At 34.1% G+C, this 17,110-nt stretch overlaps 2 protein-coding genes and 1 pseudogene across 5 annotated transcripts; all 3 read left to right on the top strand.

Moving 5' to 3' along the window:
* The first annotated feature begins 1,667 nt into the window (after window positions 1-1,667).
* On the top strand, window positions 1,668-9,519 carry LOC102591920 (primase homolog protein). 4 transcript variants are annotated; one of them, XR_367672.2, is made up of 15 exons: window positions 1,669-1,886; window positions 2,308-2,435; window positions 3,044-3,099; window positions 3,181-3,232; window positions 3,324-3,431; window positions 4,261-4,341; window positions 5,152-5,232; window positions 5,802-5,867; window positions 5,947-6,063; window positions 6,181-6,228; window positions 6,334-6,419; window positions 7,502-7,562; window positions 8,795-8,900; window positions 9,024-9,079; window positions 9,210-9,519. XR_367672.2 is itself a non-coding variant. In XM_006352931.2 (14 exons), the coding sequence occupies exons 1-13, from the start codon at window positions 1,757-1,759 to the stop codon at window positions 8,873-8,875; spliced, it is 1,095 nt and encodes a 364-aa protein (XP_006352993.1). In that variant the 5' UTR covers window positions 1,668-1,756; the 3' UTR covers window positions 8,876-8,900; window positions 9,009-9,519. The 4 variants fall into 4 exon arrangements, 3 of the variants coding, with proteins under 3 accessions (XP_006352993.1, XP_006352992.1, XP_015166637.1); XM_006352931.2 differs by having other exon boundaries at window positions 1,668-1,886; window positions 9,009-9,519; XM_006352930.2 differs by having other exon boundaries at window positions 9,024-9,519.
* A 1,491-nt stretch (window positions 9,520-11,010) lies between these two features.
* LOC102592590 (patellin-4) lies at window positions 11,011-13,767 on the top strand. The gene is made up of 5 exons (XM_006352932.2): window positions 11,011-11,209; window positions 11,846-12,796; window positions 12,881-13,005; window positions 13,092-13,236; window positions 13,319-13,767. The coding sequence occupies exons 1-5, from the start codon at window positions 11,042-11,044 to the stop codon at window positions 13,562-13,564; spliced, it is 1,635 nt and encodes a 544-aa protein (XP_006352994.2). The 5' UTR covers window positions 11,011-11,041; the 3' UTR covers window positions 13,565-13,767.
* Window positions 13,768-15,333: 1,566 nt separating this feature from the next.
* LOC102592928 (tetrahydrocannabinolic acid synthase-like) overlaps window positions 15,334-17,110 on the top strand; it is an 8,379-nt pseudogene continuing 6,602 nt past the window's right edge.

Here is a 17,110-nt window from a genome sequence, read left to right on the forward strand (position 1 = left end):
TCTGTAATAACGCTGTTTGTTTTAGAGAACATAACAAGGAACACAATTCAAAAAGAAGAAAAACTCGATGAAATATTGTCATAACATTACTCTTATAGAAATTTCTGACTGTATTTGTTTCTGTAACATTGACATCTAAAGGCTTCTTAATCACAGGCCACGAGTTTCTTCCTGTTAGTGCATGTATTTAGATGAAAATACCCTTTAAAAATAAATAATTTGTGTACTAACATTTTCATCATTAGTTATTGCATAATAATCTCTCTCACATCATTAATTGTTTGCAAAAAGTCTCATTTTATATAATGATCGATTTAGCTTGATCGCATCATTATCTTATATTTTTTCTCATTTTATTTTATTATTTAATAATCCTTTTTAATTCTTTACACTATTTTCATACGAGATTTTGTAACATGAAAGACAGTACAATTTATCCAAACATAATCATATATTACTATAAGCATGAACAAAAAAAGTTGAAAGTTGAATTACGGTTTTACCCCTTCTATTAATTAAATTGTTATAAAATATTTAAATATTTGATTGTATAAGTTTAATTAAAATGTTAAATGACTTTTAGACTTCCTAAGATTAATTCCTAATTAAATATCTAATTTATTAATATTTATCATCTATAATCTATATGTATATAATAATTATAATTTTTTTTAAAAAGTCTATACCTAAATTGCTATACTTTTCCTCTTCTCATAACTTTTTCCTTTAATATAATTTATGTGGATAAAGTATTATCCTTTATGATAACTAACGAAATTTAATAATTTGAAGGGTGCAAATCTGCAAAATGGAGACGCACACATTGATAATGTCCTCTTGATTATTATTAAAGAATGACTCTAGCTTCACAAATTTAAATTCATTGATGCTTAATTACGTGATAAGAACTTTAGTTGTTTTTTCTACATAGTTTGCTAACTTTAATTTTCTTTTTCATATTCTTCATTTATTTACTATTATTTTCTAATTACTTATTCAACTTTTATACTCTTAATATTCATAACTCTCATCTTTTCATATTCATAACCTCTAAATATTTAAACTAGCACTTTAAGATATCTTTTGATATTCCTTCTATTCTATCTATATAAATTCAACTTCTTTATCTCATGAAATCCCTACCAAGATTATTAGGCTATTATTATTTTTATTCTATAGTTAAAGTAGATGAAGAAGACTCTTGAATTTTGATAGGATATGGAAGGAATCGATAAGAACTCGGAGAGTTATGTACTAATTTTGTACTTATTTTTTCATCTATATATGTATCAGTCTTATAAGAATAATGTCTACCTTGTATTTTTTCTTAAATCTGTTTCTTTTTGTCTTTTTTTTCCCCTCTATTAGACTTCTTAATTTAGTTTTCTATGAATGTTTTATTGTCGTAACTCTTCATACTTATTTTGTAATTGTTGCATTTTATTGTTCATTACAATTTACATATATATATTTTCATGAAATTTTAGTCATTCTAACGTATCTATAAAAATTCACATGAAACACACGTGCGAAACACGTGCGAAACACGTGCTCAGAAACTAGTATAAAATAAACACAACATGATTTATTACAATACGATACTAATATTACGTAAACGAGTACAAAACCAAAGCCAAGGGTATGATGGTCATCTCAGAGAACAGAAAAAAATAGAGTGAGAGTGAGGTGTTGGGATAACTTAAAAGAGGCGACAATGGCGTAAGGGGCTTTTGAGAGCTCTCTTAAAACTCTTGAAATGCTTATTGGCTTGGCGGCAACTCTCATTAGAGCTCCTCCTGTTACACTCTACACTTTCATCTCAAGATTTTCGCCTAACAGTCATGGTTTTCTTACTATTACTCCTACTAGGCTCTTCATAACTGCAGGTTCGCTTCAATTTTCCTTTTTTTTCTGAATTTTTGTTGACCAGGCAAAATGGTGAATCAAATTTTGATACAAAAGCTACCTGTTTCTGGCGGAAGGTGGCTGCTATCCAGTGAAATTAGTCGAGCTGCTCGAAAGCTGGCAGGACACTTCGGTCATAAACAAAATTAATTTTGATACAAAAGTTGGGTATTTGGGGGAGCACATTTTTTATGAAGATACTTTTCAATTTTTTTTAAAACTAGAGGGTGATTCCATTTTTTGAGCTCTTTACACAGCTTTGTAAGTTTTTTTTTTTTGACCTTTGAACAATAAAAAAAATTAGACCTTGTGGTATTCCATAGAGTTCCTAATCAAATGCTTGTATATCTATTTTGTTACTTAGATTTTTATTTTTTTATTTTTTTTTATAACTTGTACTAGCTAGCTTGAGGAGAGACGAAAATAAGGAGGTGGATGATTATGCTGAACTGAAGGAGAAAGTGGAAAATTTGGGTATATGCTGCAATTCTGTTACTCCTGAAGAATACACAAGATTAATGTGTCCCAAGGTATTTGACATTTTATTTGGTGTTTCTTTTGGTTTAATTAAGTTTTTCTTTTAATGAGTGTCAAGTGGTAGGTATCTGTTAATCATATGTAGCGATATCTACTAGTTGGAATTTGTACCTGCAAGCGCACACTAGTAAAGGAAATAATGAGAGTTGGGTAATTGCTCTCTTTTCATGGTCATGCATTTGTACTGCTAATTTGGTGAGGAAATGCAAGATGAAAAATAAGAAATAATGAAGTGAAATGCAGTTTTCAAGGTTGATATAGCTATGTGTAAAGTGTAAACTTTTTCGCTCTTTGTAACAGAGACCGGGGAAAACGAATATATAGCCTTCAATTATAACATAATTCTTTGAACTGTTTGTTTATATATATATATAAGAAGAAGAAGACGAGTAAACACATTTATGATGTGCTTCTTTGTTTTCCGATTATACAATGGAACCTTAAGTTTCTGCTAATTAACTCTTGTGACAAAAAAATAAGTTGGGGTTTGTCATGGACACTTGGATATGTTTGTTTTGTTTTGTTAAGCTAGATATGAGCCCCATTCATTTTCTTTTACTTCTCTCTATATCTTTGTATTTATTTGTCTCTTCTGAAACAGTGCAAAGGTGGTCGGTCAATGGGAAAGTGTTTATCATTTCATATGTCCTCGAAAAGGTACGATAGTTCTCATGTTCAATGATGATCTCCTTTTACAAGCAACTAGAGTTCTTCAAACTTGATTTTGTGGTCATCAAGGAATTCTGCATTATGGAGGTGTTTCAATATTGAATGTGGATGGGCAGGCCAGGTAGTTTAATTTATGGATTTAAAATTTGCTTACATTAATTTCTGAGAGATAGAAGTTAAATCACCTCATTGGATATTAATTATGAACACAGATCCCACACAACAGTACGGCATCTGATGGGGTCCATCAACTTGGCAGAATGAATTTTCCTCGGATACTTACAGAGGAAAGCTTGAAGTTAGAACCATTAGGTGATATGGTAAGGAAACTTTCTTTTGCCATGCATACACTAAGTCTGATGGCTAGCATTGTACAGTCTAATATTTAGCACTGGGCAACAGATTTTCAACAATGCATTCCCTAATCTCTAAGCTTGATTTAGAGGGTGTTTAGATTGACTTATTTTAAGTGCTTTTGGCTTTTAAGATTGTTTTATTTTTTAATTTTTGTGGTGTTTGGGAAAGATAAAAAGTGCTTTTAAGCACTTACTTTTAGGCCAAAAAAGTACAAATAATAAGCTAAAAGCTAAAAATTGGTTATTCTTAACTTATGGCTTTTAGCTTTTAGCTTATAAGCTACTTTTAAAAGGCTAATCCAAACACCATCTTAGAGCAAGATGCCCCTTTCTTTAATTTTTATGAAGTAAGTAAATAATATTAACAAAAGTACCGCCTTCTAAAAGGTACTACGCTCCTACATACACTATGAGGAATCAATTATATTGTTGTTTTTGCATTTTGCATATTACTCTACAAAGCTATGTTTTGCAAACATGTAAGTTGACACAATGGAGAGCATTGGTCTTCCCCTCAAAATTTAGGTTCGTTCCTTCTATACTGTCCAGGTTATGCATATTCGCGTAGTGCTTCCAAGGTGAATTCTTGATTCTCTCAAGCAGCTGATTGGGAATTTATAGCTCTTATGTTATGATTTGATAAATTCATTATTATGAGCATAATTACATTTAGGCCTAATTAGAACAATCAAATTTATAGGGATTTTAACAAAAAGAAACTGATTCTGTAGCAATAAAATGATACAAGACGCCCTTTTTTGTTTATTGCCTATGACTTTTGGGTGTATTACAGCTGACTGCATATTTTTCTAAGAGGATGATATCAAAGGATACTTTGAAGAGAAATCATGTCATGCAAATGGCTGGTGATCAGGTCAGACAATATTATGGTTTGGTAGAGTTTTTGATGGTTAATAAGAAGTAAAATTAAGTCAGTGCATCCAAATGCTCTGGGCACTCCTGATATCAATGGACAATGTTATTTCATTATTATTTGGTAGAGCTGTTGATTATTAGTAATTTTTTTTTGATCAGGTAAGATAACTTGATTATCAATAAGAAGTAAACTTAATTCTGTTCGTCAAATGGTTTTGATTACTAATAAGAAGTAAAATTAATTCTGCGCATCCAAATGTTCTTGGCATTCATATATCAATGCATATTTTAGATTTTCTTTAAGTTGCTTAACATGCGTAGGAGTAGGACAAAACTCAGTTATGTGTTAAGAATGAACTTCTGAAAAAATGCTCTGAAGTCATTAGCTTTACAACTTTGAGAATCTTCTGTTTCTCTTTTAGCACATTCTCTTTCCAACTAAGAGTTCAAGGTAAACACATTTATTTGTAGGAGAAGATTGACTCATTGACATGAGAACAGCAAGGCAACGGATTGATCATTGATCAAGCTTTGACTTAAAATATATAAGAGAAAGAATAAATTTCTAAATCTCAGGGCTGTTTAATGGCTAAAATTTGTGTCAAAGAACAAATGAACAAAAGAACTACGACAAGGTTCATAAGTCTCACTAACTTGGAAAGCAAGTAAGACTCAAGAAACATGAAGATCATGGTAGATAATCTGATCATTAAACCTCATTTTGAAACTGGAAAGTAATATTTTATGGCTGCATCATGGGTAGAGTCGTAGAGATATAAATTACATGCCAATATTTGGGTGATTGCAGATCATCATTGCCTTCACTTATAGGCGGAATGGTATGCTCATTGGCTGCAAGTATAGGACTCTTGAGAAAAGGTTTTGGCAGGTAAATTTGTTCATTAAGTTATAACCCTAACTGCCTGCATGGAGTAATGGGGAAGTACGTGAAAACACAATGTGCCATTACTGCTTAACTATATGCAATGCATGCTTCCATTTCTTAAGCTAAAGTTAGTCTTGCAAAAGTTTCTTGACGAGCAAATTCTTTAGCTTCAAATTCCTTTTAATAAAAAAGATATTGTGTCCTTGGGTGGAAATTAACAGTTTAGTATCTTACAACAAGAAGGGGATTGTTTGTCATGCTAATACATATGACACTTCACAATTATATTGTGGTAATATTCATCAAAATTTTAAAAATTGGTCCCTCCTTTTTAGGTTTTGGGTTTGGGACTCTTTTGAATAACTTTAGCCTATCCTCTGGACAAACGTTTCTGAACAGTTTTTTTTGTGATGTCAATTTAAGAGTTTTTTCAAGCTTCCAGTCAGTGTCTGCTGTTTTCAGTACCATTGATTTTTCTGAAGGAAAATTTGATATAGTCTGAACAGAGAAGCTAGTATTTTTCCTTATTTTCTTTGTGCCTTTATTAATCAACTTCTACTTTCAATTGCCAGGAGAAGGGTGCAGATAAGGTACTATATGGACTGGATGATGTAAGAGAAGCAGATGAGATCATCATTGTAAGTTCCAAAACTTTTTCTTTCTCAGATATGTATTTCTGGCTGCTGACTAGATGTGATACTCTATTGCTGACCAAAGGTAGAAGGTGAAATAGATAAGCTTTCAGTGGAAGAAGCTGGATTTCCTAACTGTGTCAGTGTTCCTAATGGTGCACCACAGGGCATCGCATCCAAAGAACTGCTACCACTGGAAGAGGTGTGTCATAAGTGTTTTGACATACTGTTACCATTGTGGTTTACCACTTGTTTTAAAATTATTTGATATATAGGATTATATTTCCAGCTTAATATTTCTTCTTGCACCTGAAGACAGGATACCAGATTTTCATACCTGTGGAACTGCAATGAGTGCTTGGAGAAGGTTGGTAGTCTTGATGCTTGCATTAAACTGAGAACACTAAGCAAAAGATATGTTCCTAATGTCATTGCTCATTCCCTTTCTATTTTTTAATTTATATGTTTTCAGGCGTCCCGGATTGTGCTGGCAACTGATGGTGATTTACCAGGCCAAGCATTGGCTGAAGAGCTTGCCCGCCGTCTGGGGAAAGAAAGGTTTGTTCCTTCTCACTCATATGTTTATTTTGTGTTCCTTTCTTCTATGTCCCAAAATGTTGTCTACTTAAGTGGATGATTTCTCCATGCACTTCCTTTCAAGTTGCTGAACATTGTACAATCCAAGAAGTGGAAACTGCAATAATCCTTTCTATTTCAAATCAATTGTAAATAAGTTTTCATATACTTTGGACTAACTTATCTCCATTTCTCCAATGCCTAGATGCATTTTTCATCGTCATACTTAGAGAAAGACTAACAAATTCTAATGGAGTTATGAGAAAGGTTGTAGTTTCTTGTTTGAACTTATCTTCTTAGAGTTCAAAATTCAACAAAGCTTTGCCCCCCCCGGTCGAAGTTCTTTTAGTGGTTTGCAATTGCATGCATCTTTCTGTCAATGCAGCTAAATTATGCAAGGCATGGCTGTTTGGTAATAACCATTGTCATCATTAAAGACTATGGTTACAAATTTTAGATGAGAACTAAATAAAAAGAAACACTTGCTTGATGTAGCCGCTAAGTTGCTCTTCAAATTAGTCAAATGACAAAACATAAGTCCATCATGAAAAATTTGGGTTCTTTTGACTTTTCATAACCCCAAACTTTTATCTTTTCTGTATTCACTTAATCTTGGCTCTAAGAGAGTTCCCAAGGGATATAGAGAGACTTATATATTGATGTAGCAAGTGGAATACTAAACAAGAAAGGGTATGTCACCTTTTGGGAGGTGGAGTCAAATTTGCATCGGGTAAGAATGCAGAATAATGTACATTCAAATGAATATACTGGATTGTTGTACCTTTTTATCACTAGTTAAGTGTATTTTGTGTTTTTGACAGTTGTGAGAAGACATGCCTTTTTTCTTTTTTTCTTTCTGTTCATGAGAATCACAGCCTTTCAGCATGCTCGGACCTAATATAATTCTGTGTCTGTACATTGGTATTTATCTTAGTTGTCTGCAATACGCAGATGCTTCTACTTGTAACTCTCATTTGTTCAATCCATCATGCAACCCAAAGCCTTATTACTTCACCAACGGGTCAGAGAGTAATTACAATTGGTTGACTTTGCTTGATTTGCAGGTGTTGGCAAGTATGTTGGCCTAAAAAGGATGAGTTAAGCAGTTATAAAGATGCGAATGAGGTGAAAATCTTTTTATTTTCTTTTTCCTTTTAGGATGTTGCCGTCATATTTCTTTCTCTCTGTTATAATGATACATTTCTTCTGAGCAATTTTCTTTCTTTCTTTTTTTCTTTACTTCTTTGTTTATAGAGGTGCTGCAGTAAATTTCAACTAGGGTCAAGAAGAATCAACTATACGAATTGAACGTTTAGCTTATAATTATGATCTGTGGGTCGTGAGAACTAGATTGTTTGAGATCACGGGATTGTAACTCATTTAATGTCAAACATTGGCCAATTTATCTCCCACCATTACTGTATCTGTACTTGTGACCAAAGAAGGGTTTTTCATAAAGCTAAAGCTCAGAATTGATAGCATGCATGGTCATCAACTCAGGGCATGATCAGACATTTAATTCTTTAGGCGATAGCTCAGGTATAGGTTCAATTCCCATTACCAGTGGGCAGTGGGCTAGTAATCTGGTTAGCCGTTTTTTGGTTTTAATCACGAAGTTATCTGGCAGCCTTCTGCTTAGTTGTGCGGACTCTTCACTTTTGATGCCGCACCCGTCTCGGATTCTCCAAAAATACACTACTTTTGGCGAATCCGACATGCACCCGTTGGCACTTTTGAAGAGTCCGAGCAACATAGGCCTTCTGAGTATTTGAGCATCAGAGTTAACTTTGACAACTAAAAGGAATTGAAAGGATATTGGAGGCACTGATCATGTACTAAGAACATGCTTGCAGATCTTACTCATCTGGTAGATATATCAATGTACAGATAGAGATTAATTTTTTTCTAAGAAGAATTTAAAAAAATTAAAATAAGCAGCAGGAAATGCAGTTGACATCCCCCTAAAACTATGTGGTCCTTTATTGTTCACTTTGTGGATGACCTGCATTTGTCCAAGTCCAGTGTTTAGTTTATAAGGGATTTCATGTGCACCTTGGATATTCAAGCAATGCTTCCCTTATTCAATCTGGTGCACATCAGGTAATTATGGCACTGTAATTAGAATGTTGGAGAAGTTCCCTGAAGTTTATCATTGTATTTGTTACTATTATTTTTATGGGGTTTGCTTCTTTGTCCTGAATTGGTCTCTAAGTTTAGATATTGTTAAGGAACATGCTGTCGAATTTCTGTTATGATGTTGGCAATCCACTGAAATCAAGACCTGTGCTATTCATTTGCTCATGCATCTGCTTCTATTGGGCAAATTAAATTTAAAGCCTTCTGTAAAATTGTTGTAGGTACTTGTAAACCTGGGAAGAGAAGCTCTGAAAGAAGCGATTGAATGTGCCGTGCCATATGAAATGCAGAATTTGAACTAATCCACAAAGTTTTTAGTCTTAAGAGGTATGTGTTACAGATTCCAAGTTCGACATTGTTGAATCTTTCCATTCTTTTTGCTCTTTACTTCTTTCTCCCTTTCTTGAAAAAATTCACGATAACAACCTACTAAAGTTTTTTGATACACAGATATCTTTCCAACAGTACTTGACCCTCTCCTCGAGACTTATGCATCTACTGCATCTGTAAGTAACATTACTCAAGATGAGAACGCGAAGCAATTTTTGTCAACACCTAGATTTCCCTTTTCAAAAGTTTCATATTCTCCTCTAGATCATCTTGGACTTGGATTTCTCAAATAATGTGCATAAATAGGTGACAGGTTGGTAGATGAAAGGTTTTCATTCTTTACTTGGAATGAAGGTTCTTGGGACATAACATATTCACCATACAAGGTACCTTGTTATAAAGACGCTTGGAGGAATGAAATGGAATTGGCTTGGCCACAGGTTTAGGAGATTGAATTTCTTATAATGTATATTTGATATTTTCATTTATTATTTGTTTTAAATAATGTTAGTGTATGTCTCTTAACTCCTAAAGAAATACTAATAGCTAGAGGTGTAACCCATAATGATCTCTTATGACTACTTACGAATTGAATAAAAGAAAATATCTTATCAGATGTCCTGTCTCAAAAAAATGAAATAAGTTGAATGCTTGAATAATCACTTAACTTATAGGAATCGGCTTTCAAAGTCGCTTATCTTTGTTTTGTTATCACTTTTTGAGAAAAAAAATAAGATCACTATCTGTTATAATACTGTAATAAGTAGCATAATTTGCCTCAATTATGTTTTAAGGAAATTTATAATGGTTTAATAAAAATTGAGATTAATTTAAATAAAGTTCTGATAAAGTTGAAACTTTGTCAGAATAGTAAAACAAGTCCATTTTTTTTAAGGCTAATCAGAAGATTTAAATTATATTTTAAATAGGGGAGAAAAAAACAGAAATGAAATAATGGTAATAATAATAATAAAAAATCAAGCTTTGACTATGGGCTATTTGTTTAAAGGAGGTGCCGTCGAGCACCACGTGAATATATGTTGTTCATCAATGTCAATTATGGAAAAAGACAAGAAAAGAGAGATTAATTAAGTAACCTTTAAACCAAATTAACAGATACAAACAACAAAACAGAGTCAAATATATGTTCTTTACTCAAATTGCCAACTCAATACAAATTTGTGAAACTATGATTGATGACCAACAGTTCAATATGTGATTGCTGTCTAATAGGGGATTAATAGGTAGCATGGGCTGTCCTCAGGAAATTAGAGCACATTGGACTATGTAATAGTCCAAAATAGAACAACAACATCTCAGAAAGATAGATTATATGCAAATCTTATATGTATTTCAAAAGTGGATAAATTGTTTTCAATAGATCCTCTGATTTTAAAAAAGAAGTAACATAAGTATAAGTTAAGAAACAACAAATAATAATAAAAACAGTCGACAACAACGGAACAAAAACTACAATGAAATAATACGATAATAGCAATACAAGAAAACGACAAGCATTGATAGAAATTGAAGATCAAGAAACTACAAGAGTAATACTACGATTACTAATATGAAATGGACAATATGACAACACACATAGCTACCAACTAAACTTTTACCTTAATCTAAGTCCTCTCAACTCACTTTTTACTTTTGAAATTATATTTATTTACATTTAACCATGAACATTTCAAATATCCTTTGCAAATTGTATAACCAAACACAAGTTTTATTCTCAACTCTATAAATTCCAAATAAAGTAAAAAAAATAAATACCCCATCCATTTCATTTACATGGCCTTTATACTATAATATATTTTTTTTTAACTTACCATTTTAGCAAATTAAGAATGTTTTATTACTACTTTTTTTCATATCGTAACCTTTAATATTAAATAACTACATAAAGTAATAATAAAAATTTCAAAATATCATCAATAAAAACTCATGTTAGGTTTCCGTCAAGTTAACGTGAATCAAGTAAAATAAAACGGAAGAAATTATGGAGGGAATTAAATAATGAAGGGTTCACGAATAAAATGTGTAGTATGTGGGACCTGAAAGAGAAATGATTAAAAAGACAAGGAAAGTTTGCTGTATTACAGACCTTTGGAAACGAATCCCCCAACGGCTCTAACATGCCATGCGTCCTGCGGTGCGGTGTCACACTAAACATTAAATTTGACCGTTTTGGGCCCCACACACATTTTTCGATCAAATATATTACCGTTATAAAAACCTCTCTTTCATTTCTCAATCTCAAACACAATTTGACACAGCAAAGCAACCTCATTCAAGTCCAAAAGGTGATTTTCTAATAACTATTCCTTTTTTGGTTATTTTTTTGAATGGGTTTTAATGTTGTGCTTCTAAAATGAAATTAAATTTGTGACATTTTCTTTATACGGTAGATGCTTTTGTTGATGAGTTTTATCAGACTCAACTTGTGGGATTACACGAGGTGTTGTTATTGTTTGTATAGGTTTTAGTTAATCGGAAACAATAAACAATAACTATACCTTCCTGCACAAAGCCAGGGTAAGGTTGTGAGGGTAAACATAACATTCCCAGATATGAGACCCGGTAGGATTACACCGAGTATGCTGTTGTTGTTTGTAGAGGTTTTAGTTGGGGAGATTGGCAAAGATTCAGCTACCTTGTCACTGAAAATCCATTATTTCAAGTATTTTTTTCACATTTTTCAACTACACCCTAATCTCAATTTAGATCCTATTGGATTGGCTTTGGCTTATTTTTATCATTCTAGCTTAAAATGTAATGCTTATAAGCTTTTTTTTTTTGAAACTAACCAAACACTTGAAATAAGCCAATCCAAAAAGGCTCTTAGTTTCACTTTATTGTTAATTTGAAATAAATCATATCTTTTGGCTATTTAGGGCACTGAATTAGGGACTCAAATTTTGTTGTACTTGATTTTTCAGGTGTTTAGGGAGGTGATTGCCAAGATTCATTACTTGTGTTATTTATCAATCAACATGACTGTTGAGATGCAATGTGAGGCAACTCAAGTGGCTGAAGTAGTTGTTCCACAAGAGGAATTAGTGGCTGCTAACAAGGTTGAGGTGAATGAGAAAGTAAAAAAAGATGAAGAAGAGGAATCCAAGCCTAATACAATTGAAAAGAGCTCTTCTTATAGAGAAGAGAGCAACTTCCTCTCTGATCTCAAAGAGAATGAGAAAAAGGCATTGAATGAGCTGAAATCTATAGTTGAGGAGGCCATTCTTGGAAACACTCTCTTCAAAAAAGAAGAGACCAACAAGTCTCCTGAGGAAGAGGGAAAGAATGAGGAAAATCGCGATACGGTAGAGGGGAAAGAAGAGGAGAAGGAGGGTGATTTGGATGTTGTTGAAGTGGATAGAGAGATTTCTATTTGGGGTGTACCCCTTTTGCCTAGCAAAGGGGATGAGAAAACCAATGTGGTTCTATTGAAATTCTTGAGAGCAAGGGATTACAAAGTGAATGAATCTTTCGAAATGCTCAAGAAAACACTCCAATGGAGGAAGGATTTTAACATCCAATCAATCTTGGAGGAAGATTTGGGCTCAGATCTTGCTCCAGCTGCTTACATGAGTGGGGTTGATAACCAAGGACACCCTATTTGTTACAACATTTTTGGGGTTTTGGATGATGAAGAGATTTATAACAAAACTTTTGGGACGGAGGAGAAACGGAACCAGTTCTTGAGGTGGAGAGTTCAGTTAATGGAGAAGGGCATTCAGCAGCTTGATTTCAAGGCTGGAGGTGTTAGTTCACTGCTTCAGATAAATGATCTGAAGAACTCCCCTGGACCGTCTAAGAAAGAAGTCCGGGTTGCTACCAAACAAGCCGTTGATCTTCTTCAAGATAACTATCCTGAATTCGTCGCCAAAAATGTGAGTGTTAATAGCATAGCTATGAAGTAATCTTATTTTTGGCTAGATAAATTGATCTGACCATTTCACCTGTTTGTTTTTCAGATATTCATCAATGTTCCATTTTGGTATTACGCCGTCCATTCTCTGCTGTCGCCTTTCCTAACGCAAAGAACCAAAAGCAAATTCGTATTTGTTCGCCCTGCTAAGGTCACTGAGACCTTGCTCAAGTAAGTTTCAAACATAAATCCAGTTTTAGTCCGTGAACTTTAATGTCTATTGGGGGCTAAATGTTTAACTATTTGGCTTGAGTTAGGTACATTCCAATCCATGAAATCCCTATTCAATATGGTGGACTCAAGAGGGAGAATGAGTTTGAGTTTTCAGTCTCCGACTGTGAAGCTTTGGAGATTCTCCTTAAAGCTGGATCAACTGAAACTATTGAAATACCTGCAGTAGATGTAAGTATTAAGTAACCTTGGATATATTGAGAGATTTGATTTTACGCAGAGATTTTGAATGTATGTGTTAAATTTATGTCAGGTGGAAAGTACATTTATCTGGGATGTTACGATTGTGGGCGGAGAAGTGAGCTATAAGGAGGAATTTGTGCCAGAGGATGAGACTTCTTACACTATAATCATTCAGAAGGACAAGAAGGTGAGCTCGACAATTCACAACACATTCAAGAACACTGAAGCAGGAAAGGTTGTGCTGACAATCAAGAACTCTTCTAGCAAGAAGAAGAAGGCGTTTTACCGACACAAGATCAATAAGTCAGCAATTTGAGATGAGCAAGTTTCTGTTTTGAGTGAAGATGGAGTTCTTTTTCTCTGTTTTTAAAAATATATATATAATGTAGTAGTAACCTTTTTGTGGTTCATATACTTTTTACTATTATTTTTGGTCCTACATTCATATTGTATATGTTGATTCATTCTTTTTTCTCTCCCTATAAAGGAAGAATATGATCTCTCTATTTTTTACCATCATATCATTTTATCCTTCTTAATTCTAGGTGTATTTATGCACACCATGGTGATCCGTCATCACACCTCAATTATTTTTATTAGGAGCTCCTTGTCCATACCTTGATATTTGACATATTTACATGACCCACCTCAACAATCAACATCATTTTAAAATGTTAAGTGCACTTCATCTTTCTTTTCTTTTGATGGAGGATTTATAAACTTGTCAAATTATTAGGTTGCACGGCACAATAACCGCATGCCAATGACCTTTCATTATTACTTTGATGACAAAAAATACTTTCAAGTTTTGAAAGATCATTTTATAAACCCATAATGGTCTTTCTTTTAATTATCACAATCAGGCCATGAACATTATCATGGGCCTCCATACATTCAACTACATCCTTTCTTTCTCGTCCACTCAGGGGGGTGCGGACACACCTGCGCCGCTGCGCGGATTACAGGTGACAGTTACAAGAATGGCGGGGAAGTTAACAGTACCCGACGATATTCAGGGATGGATGTAGACTCAACTACGTATCATCTTTTAGACATGTTATACACTGCTACCATATTCACATATGAGAATTGAACAAATCAATTGAAAGGATTTCACCACTTTTAATCAAAGTATATTCTTATATTACATCATCAAGAGATCATGCAACATCTTATTAGAATTCTAAATTATTATTCGTTGAGATCCAACCCAACATCTTATTATCATAATACATTAGAATTCTAACTTGATATCTATCTTCTAGATGCGATATGATTATATCCATTATTTACTCTCAATCAATGAAGTAATAAGTCAAAGTGCAATCCAACTCACCCTTGCGCCTTAAGATTCTTACCACTTTATAATTACATGAAAAAGTGAATTTAATTTTCAAACAGAACATATTAAATAAAACAAATAATAACATATCTTGACAATGATATCAATCATGATGGATGAAAACCGACCACATTTTCCATGAACACTTTTTGATGAGAGAGTACAACTTGTGTTGATAACGCGTTGGAACACTAAACTAAAATTGTAATAACAAAACATAAAGTTTGACTAAGTACTATATAGATGAGAGAACAAGATAGAATTCTCTTCTTTCTTCCAATTATTTCTCAAACCTTTATGCCTATATTTATGCTGTTATATAGCTGTATATAAAAAAATTGTTATAAACATGACATTAACCATAAATGTTATAGAAAAAGTTCATGAAGAATCAGGTTGTGGAGGTGTGGGAGTAAAATACTAGAATAATGGACATTCACAAAATATAATATTTTATAACATAATATTACATAATTTGACGAATAGTGCAACACACATATCGAAAAATTAGTATAAAAATAAAAGCTAATAATTCATGTTAAGGCATGAGGAAACATGTGCATCTTCTATATGAACACACATGAAAGTTGACTAGTCTTTGGAATGTGTATATAATACCTTTCTTGCACGAAATATTTTTGTATGCAAACTAAAGTTCAATTTTGCTTTTTTTTAAAACTAATAAAAGAAAATTCTATAATTAAGTTTCTTTTAATTTCTTCCTAGCTAAGACCTCTATAAATAGAAGTTGTTAGTTTCCATTTTCTCCAACATCCATAATCAATTATGACTACTTTCAAGAAGTTAACAATCTTTCTTTTTCTCTCAGTTTGCCTTTCATCATCATGGGCGAACAAAACTCATGATGACTTTCTTGAATGCCTTTCTCACAAAATTAGGAACTCAAACGCAATATCACAAGTCATCCACACTCCTAAACACTCATCATGTTCCACCATTTATAACTCCTTTTCACATCGTAACCTAAGGATAACCTCCAACTTCAAACCATCAATTATTTTCACTCCTAATGATGAATCTCAAATCCAGGCAGCTATACATTGTTCCAAGAAACATGGCCTACAAATTAGAATTCGAGGCGGTGGACATGACTATGAGGGACTTTCATACATTTCGGAGATCCCCTTTGTCGTAATTGATCTTAGAAAACTAAGATCAATATCCATTGATACCGAAAAAAAGACTGCTTGGATTCAAGCTGGCGCCACCCTAGGGGAAGTTTACTATAGAATCGCGGAAAAAAGTAAAAAATTGGCCTTTACTGTTGGGGTTGGCCCAACGGTTGGTGTTGGTGAACACTTTAGTGGTGGAGGCTACGGTATGATGTCATGAAAATTCGGTAATGCTGCTGATAACATCATTGATGCAAAATTAATCGATGCTAATGGACGTATCCATGATCGAAAATCAATGGGTGAGGATCTCTTTTGGGCTATTAGAGGAGGTGGAGGGACTAGCTTTGGTCTCATTATATCATGGAAAGTGAAATTACTCGATATTCCAGAAAAGGTGACCGTGTTCAATGTGCCACGAACATTGGAACAAAATGTTACTCAACTTGTTTACAAATGGCAACATATCGCGGACAAAGTTGATGACAATCTTATCCTCAGGATCTTCTTAAGAAATAGTGAATTTCCATTCGGGGGTGGGCAAAGGACTATCCACGCCTCTTTCACTGCATGTACGTAGGAGGAGTGGATGAACTCCTCCACGAAATGCAAAAGAGCTTCCCGGAACTAGGATTAGTGAAAGACGATTGCATTGAGATGAGTTGGATTGAATCTACACTTTTCTTTGCCAATTTCCCTAGGAATACATCACTTGATGTGCTACTAAATTGGAATACCACAACTAATCAAACCGGATTCTTCAAAGGGAAATCAGACTATGTCCAACAACCAATTTCTATTAATGGTCTTGAAGGTATATGGAAACTATTCAACCAATTAGTAGGCAAAAACTTGGGTGCTGAAGTACAGTTTTGTAACACCCTGAAAATTTCGTAGGTTGAACTAAAGCCTAAACGTAGTGTCAATGAGGTATAAAATGAATTCCCCTAAGTTAGTAGGCTATGCATCTAGGTGTGCTATGGTGGTCTATGAGTTAAGGCCTAAGGGATGAGTGCCAAACAAAAGGGGCAAGCCAAGGACTAAGGCCAAGGCTGCCCCAAATTTGGAGCGACTGCCTCAAACTCCACGGCCATCACCACGGCTCGTGGTCATGACCACGGACCGTGGGAGGCTTAGTGGAATTTCCTGAGTTGAGGGAGAGGGATTTCCAAGTGTAACACCCCATATTCGAAACAGACCAAAAATGCAGATTTTGAGAAGTTGCAGGTGCAACTTACGGTCACCATCCACGGACCGTAGGTCAAACCACGGCCTGTGCTGGTGGTCCGTGGTTCACCACTGCAACCCCTCCCCAAACCAGCTCAGAAAAATTGGCTAAGTCCCGACTCACGGACAGACCCACGGTCCGTAGATCAGACCACGGTCC

Source organism: Solanum tuberosum, unplaced genomic scaffold (assembly GCF_000226075.1).
Source record: "Solanum tuberosum cultivar DM 1-3 516 R44 unplaced genomic scaffold, SolTub_3.0 scf00141, whole genome shotgun sequence".
In the NCBI taxonomy this organism is placed as follows: Eukaryota; Viridiplantae; Streptophyta; class Magnoliopsida; order Solanales; family Solanaceae; genus Solanum; species Solanum tuberosum.

Coding starts and splice junctions, on each gene's coding strand:
- LOC102591920 (XM_006352931.2), top strand. CDS start 1,757: ATGCTTATTGGCTTGGCGGCAACTCTCATTAGAGCTCCTCCTGTTACA. Junction 3,100..3,180: donor TTTCATATGTCCTCGAAAAG/GTACGATAGTTC, acceptor GTGGTCATCAAG/GAATTCTGCATTATGGAGGT. Junction 6,229..6,333: donor GCAATGAGTGCTTGGAGAAG/GTTGGTAGTCTT, acceptor ATATGTTTTCAG/GCGTCCCGGATTGTGCTGGC.
- LOC102592590 (XM_006352932.2), top strand. CDS start 11,042: ATGCCATGCGTCCTGCGGTGCGGTGTCACACTAAACATTAAATTTGAC. Junction 13,006..13,091: donor GTCACTGAGACCTTGCTCAA/GTAAGTTTCAAA, acceptor GGCTTGAGTTAG/GTACATTCCAATCCATGAAA. Junction 13,237..13,318: donor TTGAAATACCTGCAGTAGAT/GTAAGTATTAAG, acceptor AATTTATGTCAG/GTGGAAAGTACATTTATCTG.